The 14436-nt window shown below is 36.4% G+C and overlaps 1 protein-coding gene across 1 annotated transcript in view; it reads left to right on the forward strand.

Annotated features, from left to right (window-relative positions):
• Positions 1–14436, forward strand: part of LOC107671696 (cAMP-specific 3',5'-cyclic phosphodiesterase 4B-like) — a 62329-nt gene that overhangs the window by 13170 nt on the left and 34723 nt on the right. Inside the window, exons 2-3 of the mRNA XM_016464621.1 lie at positions 1864–1965; positions 11517–11737. Coding sequence (XP_016320107.1) covers positions 1924–1965; positions 11517–11737 — 263 coding nt within the window. The 5' untranslated portion in view covers positions 1864–1923. The remainder of the gene's footprint in view (positions 1–1863; positions 1966–11516; positions 11738–14436) is intronic.

The raw sequence follows: 14436 nt of genomic DNA on the forward strand, positions 1-14436 counted from the left end.
TGCGCTGCACACATCTGAATATTTGGGTTGAACTGTTCCGGAACAGTGTTGTAAATACAACTTAACCACTGATGCCTAGTTGTGTCCTTTTTTGGAAGGCCAAACAAAGTGATTTGGCTTTCACAATGAAACACACATCGTCTCCACAACATGGCGGTGGCGGCAGCAACAATACTACAGCGAGAATAAAACTTACATTTGGGCGGCGTTATGCAAATCTTCCCACATCATGATGTAGACATGTGGGGGTGTGTTAGAACGAGCCGCTTTAGGTAGGCGTGGTTAACTCTTAACTTTTATAAAGAATATCTCTTCGGATTTAAGACTTTAGTCTTTGCAACTTTACAGATCTTCTTTATGCACCAAGAACTTGTAACACTCCAAAGAGAAAGGAAAAATTTAAATCGCATCATATAACCCCTTTAAATTTGAGTTAAGGTTGACTAGCTAGCTAAAATGGGTGCTATTTGCCTATTTCTGTGAGCAATCTTGTGTTGTTGCATCGAGCTGCTTACTTAGACATCGTTCCAACTGTGCCAAGCTCTAAAGAACTTTCCACCAAAGACTGTGGAAAAAATGAAGTCAAGAAAATGGCTGTGTGTATTTAGTTTCCCATGTCCATTCCACACCATCTCTATGCATTTCGATGAACAATCATTACACTCTATGGAAGGATCAGTAACAGTTAACAGTTTTTTTCCATATCATTTGATATTGATAATTATCATGATAAATTTATAATCATTATTTCTTTCCAGTTTAAATGCAGTTTTTTGCTCATACATGAAAGTTGTAGAAACCAGACTGTTAATTGTGGTTTTAAACTACTCTTTATGGTCAGAACATGACAAACACTTCATGTTTTTGAATTCTTTACATTTTTCATTTATCCTTAACAAAATAAATATTGTAATAGAAAAATGTATGTCTTAGTTTCTGCATGTTCTAATGAGTGATATTGTTTCAAATCATCAACATGTTTGTGTTGCCTGACTTTTATGACTGGTATCTTAAGCACAGTTTGCAGTGCAGGTAGTAATATGAATAATATTACATGTTTTGTCTCTTAGAAATGCTCATTTGACAATAGCTTGAGTTTACAGTAGTAGTAGCTTGAGTTTGGATGCAGTTGACAATTTATGTTCATTATCAAAAACAGTAACATATGTAATAATTTTAACAACTACATTTTATATGGTGAAATGTAATTATTATGACTGTTGAGTTGAGTTTTATCCATGAGCTACTTCCATAGTAGCATACATTTAGATCATGATAATAACCCCAGTTAAAACCACACATATAGCACCTCAATACCATGGTATTCTAGGTATTTGTATGAAAAGCAGTAGTCCAAATATATTTAGTATGATGCACAAACACTATAGCTTAATCACAAAAAATAGCCTGTAATTATATTCCATTACTCCTTTAATACATTTAATACATGCCTACATTAATATTATAATAAAATTCAATTAAAATATCCCACATTTCTGCCACAACACCATGGTGCAGTCAGTGTTACTACAGTAAATCCATGGTAAATGATGGCGATCTGTAGATTGAAAAACCTTCTGACTGAATCATTGAGCACAGTGTTTCTCCTGTTTGTCATCACTGTTTTGCCTGCCTTTAAACTAGTTTAAATCACTGAGACATTTGAGTTCTTCGCCGAATTCAAGCGCTTCGATCGATTGTTTATAATTTGATGTTTCTTTGGTTTATTGTCTTTATTCTAATGTTACTGAACACAAGAAATTAACAATCAAAACTGAGAAAATGGTGACTTTTAATTTGGCCCAGTGGAGGGTTTGATGAAAAATTATGCTAATGTTTTTTTTTGTTTTACTCTGGCTACAGTTCACAGCAGAGTCCCAAGAGACAGAAGACCCTTCTGAGCTTGAGCTGTCAGCAGAGATCATGAGGAAGAGCCGGAGCGTTTTGGCAGTGACACCTAGTGATGTGAGACATTTTACTGTTGTGTTTAAACATGAATAGATGATAATGCTATGCTGTGATTTTTTATTCTGCCCCCAATATATGGTCAATGCAATTTAGATGTTTAAAAAATCACTTATTTTTTCTCCTAGTTTGCCCTTTATATGTTTTACCTATGAAACAGCCAGGTTTTCTCTGCAATAACATCCTGTGTTCCTATGATTTCTAGAGAAAGAACTAAAACAATCAACAAGCTCTAGGCAAGCGTGTCTACGAGAACATAAACAACCAATTAACCACACACACAAACCCAAATATGCACACACATAATATTAATAGCTATTTATGAGGGACATGGGAAAAGATGGCAGGCACCATAAAACCTTACCAGAGGAAAGAAGGACAGAGTCGAAAAAAGGGCAGTCATTCATTTGTCTTCTTGATGTTTTTAATAACCTGAACTCAGTTGGTTGTAACCAAATTAGGCTTAACATTTTACAGTCTTTGAATTCTAATTTACATCATATTAATTAAACTCTTCTCTTCAAAGGTGAAGAAGGAGGCGGGAACCGGCGAACATTTGAACAAAACTTTAATAATAAAATAAACACAAAATAGTGTGACAGCCCCTGTCGGACAGTCACAGATGACTGTCTCGCACAAACAGATCCAAAACACAAAATATAATCCAGGCCTTTTCCTCTCTCGTCTTTCACTGTCGTAGCTCCTCCTTTTATCCTTCCGGAGCTCCCCCGTGGGACTCGAGACCGGTGAGTGGTGCAGGTGTCGCTCATTATCAATTACTCCACTGGCCTCGCTCCGTTCCCACGACTCTCGGCCCCGCCCCCACTCGTCACATACCCCCATCGCCCCTCGCAGGCCGGGGGTACTCCCGAGACTGCGCTTTACTCCCCCCCTCTGGGGTAGCCGATCACGGCGGCAGCGGCGTACCTGGGGGTAAGGACAGACAGACGAGGCGAGAGAAAAGGAGAAGGAAGGATGAGGAGAGACAGATACGAGAGAGGGAAAAGAGGAAAAGAAAAAAAAAATAATCGGTCCGGCTCCCGGACACACTGCCGCTTGCTCCTCAACCGGCTGAGAGGCTCTCACTCGCGGTGCCATGCGATGGTACTGGACATCGTTGGTGGACGGCCCACCGCTCCTCCGCCTCCTGGCGGACGGCGATGGCTCCTCCTGTTGAGGGCAGCTGGCAGCGAGTCCCCCGTTCCCTGCTCCTCCCCAATCATGGCGGACGGCAGCAGGCTCCGGCCTCCTGGCGAACGGGGCCGACTCCTCCGCTCCCTCTCGGACGTCAGCCACCCCTCCTCGACCCAGGAGCGTGGCAGCGAGCTCTCCGTCCCACCTCATCTTCCATCATTCCAGCACCACCGCCTCGGGCAGCCACCGGCGTCTCTCCGCTTGTTCCTGCTGCCCGATCTCCTCAGCACCGCGATCCCCCTCAGTAGCAAGGGCTCTCTGACAGCGTGTCCCTCCTTCCTCCTCCCGGGTTTCGGCACCAATGTAACACCGTTCGTAGGTCGGGAAGAAGGAGGCGGGAACCGGCGAACATTTAAGATTTTAATAAAATAAACAAACACAAAATGAAAGTAAAGCGGCAGCCCCTCGCGGACGACTGCCGCACACAAAACACAAAATAAAATCCAGGCCTGGTCCTCTCTCGACTTTCACTGTCGTAGCTCCACCTTTTATCCTTCCGGAGCTCCTCCGTGGGACTCGAGACCGGTGAGTGGTGCAGGTGTCGCTCATTATCAATTACTCCACCGGCCTCACTCCGTTCCCACGGCTCTCGGCCCCGCCCCCACTCGTCACACTTGTATTGTCACAAAATTTAAACCATATTATCGCCTGGCTCTAATCTGCTAAATGCGAATTATGAAAAGAGCTATCCAAAACTAAATAAGGGGAAAAAAGCGAAGACAATATAGCAATGGTCAATAGGACTAGGTACATTTATCAGAGTAAATCTGATCAGTTTCCATTTCATGTTGAATTTATTGTGCAGAGATAGATGTATATTGATTTCTCAGAAGAGTGAAAACATTGTCACTTAGTGATGCTTTCAAGACATTGCTCTGTTTGTTTAAACAACCCAAAACTTCTGCCTCAACCAATACCATGATTTTGACATGGAACGACCAGTTTTGTCTGAGTAATGGCTGGTGGCACTTTAATTGGGAAGTGAAAGTGTTTGGGTAAACAAACATTATTTCTCCTTCTGGTGCATTATTCACACAGAAATTACAGACTTGACCTTTAAAGAAAGGTATACTCAGTATTTTCTTTATTTATGCTGTGCTGGATGATATGACAGTCGGTTTTTGTCTTTGAAAAGTAAAAGAGCCGTGACATTGTTCAACAGATTAGCAAAACCTTTGGGAGATTTCATAAAACATCCTTAAAGTTCTGGATTAGGTTCCTGTACTTGGAAGAACAATACCTTCACTTCTTCAATAGTCTATTTGCAAGTACACATGCACAATGAACTGAAATAATGAGGCTGATAGTGATTTTCTGTAAAAAGCAGTTCTCACCTTTCTTCACTAGCACTCAGTGAAAGCTTGACATTCACCTCTACTGCCTATGATAGCGTCCACATCTGAATACCTGCTCAGTCTATGGCTGCAGCCCTCTTATCACCCTCTTCATTGAAATCATTCTTCAGAACAAGTGATGCAGGATTTCATTACTTATGGAGACTTTGACATTGAATTAAACAAAATTTTGAAGTAGAAAGGCTGAAATAGTATTTTCTTGTACAGGATACTCCAATAAACTTTGTTTTATTTGCATCTATAAAAAATAATTTTTACATTGTAGATTTTCATTTTTTTTTCTAGAAGAATTTGAGTGGGGTTTGCCTGTGCATAAGTTACTGTACTAGGCCATTGTGGATGGTTGCTAACTTGCTAGGATGTTGCTGTGTGATTGCTAATGGTTCTGAATGTTTTTGTTTTTTTATAACATTGTTATGCAGTTGTTAGAATGGTTGCTTATTGGTTCAAGCCAATGAAGTGTCAAAGGCATACACTGTAAAACATTGTGATGCTAAAATGTTAAAGAAAGCTGTTTAGCATCAGACAAGTAAAAAATGCAGCCAGAACAAGTGCAAAAAATGTTAATTGGTTAATTGTAAATGACCTTACCATATAGCTACGGTGACAAATTTACATTTTTTTTTTGAAGATTGTTTCAAAGCAGCTTTACAGTAATAAACAGGAAAATAATAGTATTAGTGTTGCAGAATTCATAAATTAAAAAACAAATTCATTTTCAGCTGTAAAGTAGCTGTTTAGAAGATAATGGTGTCATTATTCCGCTCAATTTAGTTCAGTGTTGATTTCATTTAGTTGAATAACAGTGTCAGTTAGGGCTGCACGATTATGACAAAAATCATAATTGTCGATTATTCCCTTGATATTGTAATTGCGATGATTAATTACGATTATCACAATTTACACTGAATGATGTTTATACCATTGTTTGATGCAACTGCATGCCGTATTTTTATATGAAAAAAAACAAGCTGAAAACACTTTAACTGAAAAAGTTTTAGTGCTTTTCTATAGTATTAATCCTCAAATGTCAACTATACATCGGATTGGTTTCTTCTTTAAATTATAAAAAAGTACAAATATGAATGGTTTAATAATGTTATACTAAAGCTACAATTAAAATAATGGGAAAAACCCTTAAGATAACATGTAGAAAGAAAGAAAAACATATCTTAAGCGTGCAGAATAACATAAGTGGATTTCGAACGATTAATTGCCGCTTTGAACGATTACATAATTGTGGCATCCATAATTGTAATTGCGATTAGAAATTCGATTAATTGTGCAGCACTAGTGTCAGTGTTGCAAAGTTCATCAGTTATAAAAAAAACTCAATGCAACTAAAGCAACTCTATAGAAGAGAAGTTAATAGTGTCATTATTCAGCTTAAATCAATTCAGTGTTGATTCAATTCAGTTCAATAACAGTTCAAAGTTCATCATTTATATATTATACATTTTCATTATAGCACTTAATGAAATATAACTGATAAATTGCAAAATATACAGGTACCAGTATGCCATCCTGTAATACCTGATACACTGTCACCATATTTTGCAGTGATTTTCTAGCAACCACAGCTTGCTTTTTTTTCTTTTTTTTTTACAGTGTACACTAAACAATTCTTTAAATATTCATGCAATTTGAACTTTTGCAATTTGGCTTTAGCATTCGAGAGAAAACTGAAAATGGCGGTGATGGTCAACTGATATGAGACCATATTATTTACTAAAAGCCAGAGTGGAAATTTTGCACATGGACAAACAGGTCACATGTCCGCCGCGAGCTGTATTTTTCCAATCAATGTTATTGACATTTTAAATATGCAAAAATAGGACAGTAGTCTAATATACAGTGTGAAACATTTTCAAGTGTGAAAAGCCCATGTGATATTCTGGTTACTAGATCCTTTTTCGATTTAAATGCATCACTTATAATAATATCTAGAGCTATGAAATGTTTGTTTCAAATAAAAAACAATTGTTTGACAGTTTCTCACTTGACAGATATTGAAACATCTGTAGCCTGGTTTTAGTGCTGTGCATGTGACTCTCATTGACTCAGAGGCATATGACCGCAGGAAGGCAGGGGAACATAGAGGACATGCTGTCCATCTGTTTCAGGAGAGAATCTGTTTGTCTGATGCTCGTGATCTCTTAGGGCTTTATTGATTTGTACATTAGCTTTTTCCCCAAACTGCAGGGCTTAAAGGAACACTCCACTATTTTTGAAAATAGGCTCATTTTCCAGGCACATTTTTTCTACTTTAAAGAGTTAGTTCAACCAAAAATGAAAATTTTATTATTAATTACTCACCCTCATGTCATTCCAAACCTGTAAGACATTCGTTCATCTTTGAAACACAAATTAAGTTATTTTTGATGAAATCCAAGAGCTTTCTGACCCTTCATAGACAGCAACGGATCTACCACGTTCAAGGCCCAGAAATGTAGTAAGGGCATCGTTAAAATAGTCCATGTGACATCAGTGGTTCAACCATAATTCATTCTTGTAATGAAGCTACAAGAATACTTTTTGTGCACAAACTAAAATAATGTTTAGTGAAAACTAAAATAATGACTTTATTTAACAATTCTGCTCTTCCGCATCAGTCTCCGCCGCCATTCACGAGAGAACCACGACGCATTCGTGTGATCCTGTTAACATAGAACACGCATGCGCTGCGGCTTGTTTTCAAGCAGAGGAATGCGTTGAATTGTTGAATAAAGACGTTATTTTTGTTTTGTTTGCACACAAAAAGTATTCTCGTAGCTTCATAAAATTATGGTTGAACCACTGAATGAAGGTCTTACAGGTTTTGGAACGACATGAGGATGAGTAATAATTAATGACAGAATTTTGATTTTTGGGTGAACTATCCCTTTAAATCCTTGAAGTGGATTTTGTGAGGTCCAAAGAGTTAGAGTTGGTAAACTCCAAGCAAACTCCTGAGCTCTGGCCGTGCGTGTTTACTGACAAACCTTGTAGCTTAACCCTCAGTCATACTCATCATTAAAGGAGTCAGAGTGGTTGCCATGGTAACCGATCCTCCTAGCGATCGGCCGGTCTCTGGACATACGTCCATGTATATCTTTATTTCTCTTTTATGTATTTGTTTACTTATTTATTTACTGGATCAATGCCTCTGGGCAGCCTTATCCTTCTTCACCATGTTTCCCTCAATTCAGCCATTGAAAATATCTAATTTTCTCTCTCGGCCTCATATTTTTCTCATTCAGTCCAGAGCATAGCAGCCTTCGGGGCTTTGAGTTGGTAAACTCCAAGCAAACTCCTATCCCTGAGCTCTGGCCGTGCGTGTTTACTGACAAGCCTTGTAGCTTAACCCTCAGTCATACTCATCATTAAAGGAGTCAGAGTGGTTGCCATGGTAACCGATCCTCCCAGCGATCGGCCGGTCTCTGGACATACGTCCATGTATATCTTTATTTCTCTTTTATGTATTTGTTTACTTATTTATTTACTGGATCAATGCCTCTGGGCAGCCTTATCCTTCTTCACCATGTTTCCCTCAATTCAGCCATTGAAAATATCTAATTTTCTCTCTCGGCCTCATATTTTTATCATTCAGTCCAGAGCATAGCAGCCTTCGGGGCTTTAATGCTGTCTGAGCTGAGGAGGTGTCACTTGTATTGCAATGGCTGTAACATCTGTAAAGCGTGACATGATTATTCGTTGATACTTCATACACTTCTCATAGGATTCCCCTTTCCTTTCAATTAATTTCCCCTCCATTAATTAACTGGGCTATATGAAGCCATTTTTTCATGACCCTCATAGTTGCTCAGTAATAAACACTTTGTTTTAATGCTTTCAGTTTCACAGTATAACAGATTTTTCAGGATAGACCCCAAAAGATTGTTATGTTATGTTATGTTATGTTATGTTATGTTATGTTATATGTTATGTTATGTTATGTTTAACATCTGTAAAGCGTGACATGATTATTCGTTGATACTTCATACACTTCTCATAGGATTCCCCTTTCCTTTCAATTAATTTCCCCTCCATTAATTAACTGGGCTATATGAAGCCATTTTTTCATGACCTTCATAGTTGCTCAGTAATAAACACTTTGTTTTAATGCTTTCAGTTTCACAGTATAACAGATTTTTCAAGGTAGACCCCAAAAGATTGTTATGTTATGCTATGCTATGCTATGCTATGCTATGCTATGTATGTGTTTTTTAGGACCATTAATATTTTTTTCTATTGTGACATTATATACATGACAATTCATGTAAATCATTACTTTATTCTTAATGATAATTGGCATTACTGTAATATACTTTATTTATTTATTTATGAACGAATGAATGAATGATTGATATTTCCAATGCAGCTTTGCAGTCTTGGAAAATTATTTAAAAACTTGGAAAATAATTTGTCCTGAAATAATTTTCATCAAAGAATCAATTTCTGCAAAAATATTAAGCAGCAAAAACTGTTTTCATCATGATAATAATAAGCACTAATATTAATATTTGAGCACCAATAATAATTGATAATAACTGAGCAGCAAATCAGCATATTAGAATGATTTCTGAAGGATCATGTGACACTGAAGCCCGGAGTAATGATACTGAAAATTCAGCTTTTCAAAACAGGAGTAAATGACATTTTACTATATATTCAGATAGAAAACAGTTATTTTAAAATGTAAAAATATTTTACAATATTACTGTTTTTACCAAATTTCTAATTATGTATAATAATTTGTATAATAAAATTCTAGTACACTAAATATTACCATTATGCACAAATATACATAATATACATAATTAAATAATACATTTTTAGCTACTGACTGTTAAATAAAAAAATACTACAAATTAAAACATAAGAAAACATATGAAAAGAAAAAATCCAGACACATTACATGAGAATTTTTAATGAGAATTACCCTTAATGGTCCTGTAATAGAGTTTTCTTCATGCAAAATCAACTTTATTTATTTGCTTCCTCTGGCTTCAGGATGAAATATGACCCAGACTTGTTCTAGACAGGTTTCATGAGATTCATCCAATTACTGCTGTTGCTTTCTGATACAGCTCTTCATCAAAGTGTCAATACATTTCCCAGAATTATAGCTATAGTCCTAAACTCATGTTCATACTCAACCAGTCAAACAGAAGCAGTAGCTGTTTTCTCTCTCTCAATATCTTGATTCCCATCCGTTAGCTATCCCAGTGTACAGGCCGTGCTCGAGGAATTCCTGGTAACACTCCTCTCTTCTGGGCAATTCTAATTGAGCTATAAACATATTTGGTGGTGATATATTCCGTCTTCAGCTACAGGCTGTTACAAATGATGTTGTCCAGCGGCTACACTGACAGTGATATGCAATCACGCTGAGGGAGCCAGCCGTTAAACATGCTGTATGTATAAAGAACTGTCAGGTGATGAAGTCAACGTGTTGGAGCAGTAGAAACTGAACAGGGCTTGATATAAGTCATGTAGCGTAAATGAGCCATAGATCACCCAAAGCTACTTCACTGACATTAACCTGAACAAACCAAGATAAGAACACAATTTATGGAAAAGGCTGACTGACAAAGTCCAGTACAGGTTCCCACACTTGTGTGTGTCATAAAACTTGTGTGTTTGTAAAAATATTTTTGTGTCATAAGAAAATTTTTGTTTTCATGAAAATGATGAAACAAATGATGCAAGATTCAACAATTTCCTGATTCTGCATAGAACAAATTTTAATAGAAAATTTAAAAAAAGTTTAAAAATATAATACACTATTGGTCAAAAGTTTGGAATAATTCAGATTTTGAATGTTTTTAAAATAAGTTTTATGCTCCCCAAGGGTGCATTTATTTGATTGAAAATACAGTTAAAGCAGTAATATTGTAAAAATCTATTTTCTATTTTAATATATTTTAAATTGTAATTTTTTTCTGTGATCAAAGCTGAATTTTCAGCTTCATTACTCCAGTCTTGTGTCACATGATCCTTCAGAAATCATTCTAATATGCTGCTTTGCTGCTGATTAATATTTTTGTGGAAACTGATACGCTGCCATTCAAAAGTTTGGGGTATGTACGTTTTTTCTTTTTTTGTTTAGAATACTTTTATTTGACAAGGATACATTAAATTGATCAAAAGTGACAGTAAAGGCATTTATAAGGTTACAAAAAAAATCAATTTCAAATAAACACTGTTATTTTCAACTTTCTATTCATCAAAGAATCACTTTCCACAAAAATATTAAGTAGCAAAAACTGTTTTCATCATGATAATAATAAGAATTATTATTAATAATTGAACACCAATAACTGATAGTAATTGAGCGGCAAATCAGCATATTAGAATAATTTCTGAAGGATCATGTGACACTGAAGACTGGAGTAATGATGCTGAAAATTCAGCTTTGATCACAGGAATAAATTTCATTTTAAAAAATTTTAACATAGAAAACAGTTATTTTAAATTGCAATAATGATTCACAATGTTTTAACTGTATTTTTTGATCAAATAAATGCAGCCTTGGTGAACAGAAGAGACTTTTTTCTTTTATCTGTTTTATTTTGTGTGAAACAGGATATTCAACAACAGGAAATAATGCAAGATGGTACTTTTATCCATCAGGAATTGATTGGATTGTATATAATAGGTGGTTTTAGGGGAAGGGCTTAAAAACAAGAGTAGTCGATCATTCAGAAGCCAAGCACGTTATTACATTTTTATGGAATATTTTGTTCTTTGGTATAACATACCCTAATAAATCATTCAAAATTAAGACCTGGAACCTTGATTTAAGAAAAGGGTCAATTTTGATTATATATTGACTCAATTATAGAGTGCCCTCCAGTGTATGCCTCAACACACTACATGATTCTTGCATATATTATTTCATTTATTTATACATGTATTAATTTCCTGAGGAGTTCATTAATTGTGCATAATCATACTGTATTTAGGTGCTGATGTATAATGTACAGCTACAACATTTCTGCTCTGTTTTTATGATGTTAGGACAGCAAGGACCTCTCAGGATGTCCGTCTTCAGGAGCTACGTTGGGTGTGGATCTCTGGCGAGGTTCCAGACGCCACTCAGGAACCTTTGTGTTGCCGCCGTTGTCATGGAGACAGGCAGAGAGGGCCCGCAGCCCTCAAGAAGATCACGTTTCCAGACCCACGTCACTGGGTTTCATTACTCCACCACGTATAGATATCACACCAGTACCGCCTGATAGGTGAGCTCAGTTATGACTGCTAAAATACAACACCAGAATATTGTGTCAGCACATAAATGTTCAAAGATGATTCAAGGTTAGGCTTTTAACTGCTCTGTACTGCTTTTGTTTGTTTTACTAATGAAATAAAAAAAATATCACTTACTGAGTGATAGATACAGTTTAGTTTTTTAATTATTATTGTTATTTTCTGGATCCTATAAATGCTAAATAGTTTTTTTTATATATATAGAATTTTGTTTTGAATTTCGAATGATATCACACTAACTGACTAAAAGGTTCATAGTAACACTGAAAATGTATGTTTGTTTTGAGCAAGGGAATGTCTATTCATAATCAATTTACAGTCAGTCGATTAAATTTTCATGAAAATAAAATGTGTTTTGAAAGACAGATCTTTTTTTGTGGGTTATACATTATTTAGGGGTTTTTGCGGGTCTTAAAAAATATGAATTCTCCCTTTCACAAATTAAGGACTGCAAAAAATGAATATATTCCTCAGTATTTTGTTTTCCAATACAAATATCTAAACATCCTTAAATCAAGATAAATTTAATTAAGATGCAAATTTAAGCATTTGAAGTTCAAGTTCAAGTTCAGTTTATTTATAAAGCACATTTAAAAACGGCTGCAGGTAGGCTTGCTGCGATAGACGGTGTTTTCGGTTATAGGGTTAGGTTACGTCATTTGCCTACCGCGGCACCGCCCCCCACCGTCGTTTAGATTTTTTTATAGTAACAAAAATCATTTAGCCTAGTTCAGTTAGAGGACAGACACTTTTAAAAACTAAACGCTCAATGCAGCGTGCCGAACCGTGCGCGAACGACAGTGTACCACGGAGCAGGAGTCAGATTTTATTTATCACGTGAGGAGAGTGAGTCGAGCTGACTGACAAGAGCGAGGTGAGAAAGACAAGACGATGGCAGAAGATTGTTTAGAAAGGATATGCAAAGGCGCCCGTTTGGCAATATTTTAGATTTTGAAAAGCCTGTTGACTGGAAATTTTTTTTAACATTCGTTTCTTATTTATTTGGTTCCACAGTGTTTGCTGATTACTTTATTTAAACTTTGTGTATTTTATTTATTTTATTTTACATCAAGGTGTATATTACATGCCTCCAAGCTTTCTTATTCGTTTTGCTAATAAACGTTCTATGTTTCTTATTTATTTGGTTCCACAGTGTTTGCTGATTACTTTATTTAAACTTTGTGTATTTTATTTATTTTATTTTACATCAAGGTGTATATTACATGCCTCCAAGCTTTCTTATTCGTTTTGCTAATAAACGTTCTATGTTTCTTATTTATTTGGTTCCACAGTGTTTGCTGATTACTTTATTTAAACTTTGTGTAGCCTAAGTAATTTGTTATTTTATTAGGCATATATGGTGTATTTTTATTCGTTTTGTTAATAAAAGTTCTATGAGTTTGACGTTGTTGTTGCTTGAATTGAATCAACGCCGAATTGCCGCTAATTTGAAAGTGAAAGTAAAATGTGCACTGCACTTTTACAAGCCATTTGAAAGCGAAGAAAATAGGGAAACTCAAACGAACTAACACCCCCACCCCAACGGTGATACCGGTATTACCGGTGTTGTCACACGTCGATTAACCGGTGGGAAATTTCCTCACCGTCACAACCCTAGCTGCAGGCCGACCAAAGCGTTGTACAAGAAAAGATCAAATTAAAAAAGCTGAGTACACTAATAGCAGCAAAACAGTTAAAACCAAACAATCTTATAAACTAAAAGCAACAGAGAATAAATAAGTTTTGAGACATGACTTGAACTCAGACAAAGTGGAAGCCGATTTAATATAGAGTGGGAGCTTGTTAGTGGGAGTTCCCTCATCATACTCTGGGGTTCCCCTAGGTATTTATGCAAACGTGCCGTCTTCAAAAACAGTGCCTATTGAGGACATGCTAAAATTAGATTGAAATGGATATATATTTAAATGGAATGGAAGACATAGATTGTACTGCATGTTAGCTTGCTTACTGTGTCCAAGAGCACAATCCATTTAAATCCACGCCTTACTAATAAGAAACTATGCTTCTAACCACAGGTCGAGAGCTGTAGTTTCAACCACGTAAGTTTGCAATGCTGTTTGCAAATATTCGTTTGAACTATGGTTTCAGGAAACACAGAATCTTTGAACAAAGTTGGTAACAATATGGGCTCATCTGCAAAATCACCCCGAAGCTTTTGTAATTTTTCCTTAAGTACCCAGACCAAGACAAAACACCCTCCAAGTGGAGGCAGCAACTAATAATTGGAATTTGCATTAATCAAAGCCTAGACCCGGGTAGTTCACCTTTTTGGAGACAGAGGGTGATTTGCATAAAAGACACTGGGAAAGGGTCCACCCTCTAAAGTAAGTAAAATATCTCTAAATTCTTTCATTATCTAATCTTTATTACCTTTTAGTTGACTTCTTGAGGGAATGAGACCATGTACCAGTCACATTGAGACAATTCAAATGACACCAAACATGTCTGTAAATTCACTTGCATTGACATAGAACTTAGAACTATTTTGCAGAATAACCATTTTGGGTGAACTGATTGAAGGGAAGGATGGGTAAAGGAAAGGACGTTGGAGAGAAGGAACAAATGTGAAGGAAGGACAACAGAGAAAGCAGCTTTCCCGCATCTTCACTTTAAAAAATGCTGGGTTAAATATAACCCAGCGCTGGGTTAA

Source organism: Sinocyclocheilus anshuiensis, unplaced genomic scaffold (genome assembly GCF_001515605.1).
Source record: "Sinocyclocheilus anshuiensis isolate Anshui unplaced genomic scaffold, SAMN03320099.WGS_v1.1 scaffold524, whole genome shotgun sequence".
Lineage (NCBI taxonomy): Eukaryota > Metazoa > Chordata > Actinopteri > Cypriniformes > Cyprinidae > Sinocyclocheilus > Sinocyclocheilus anshuiensis.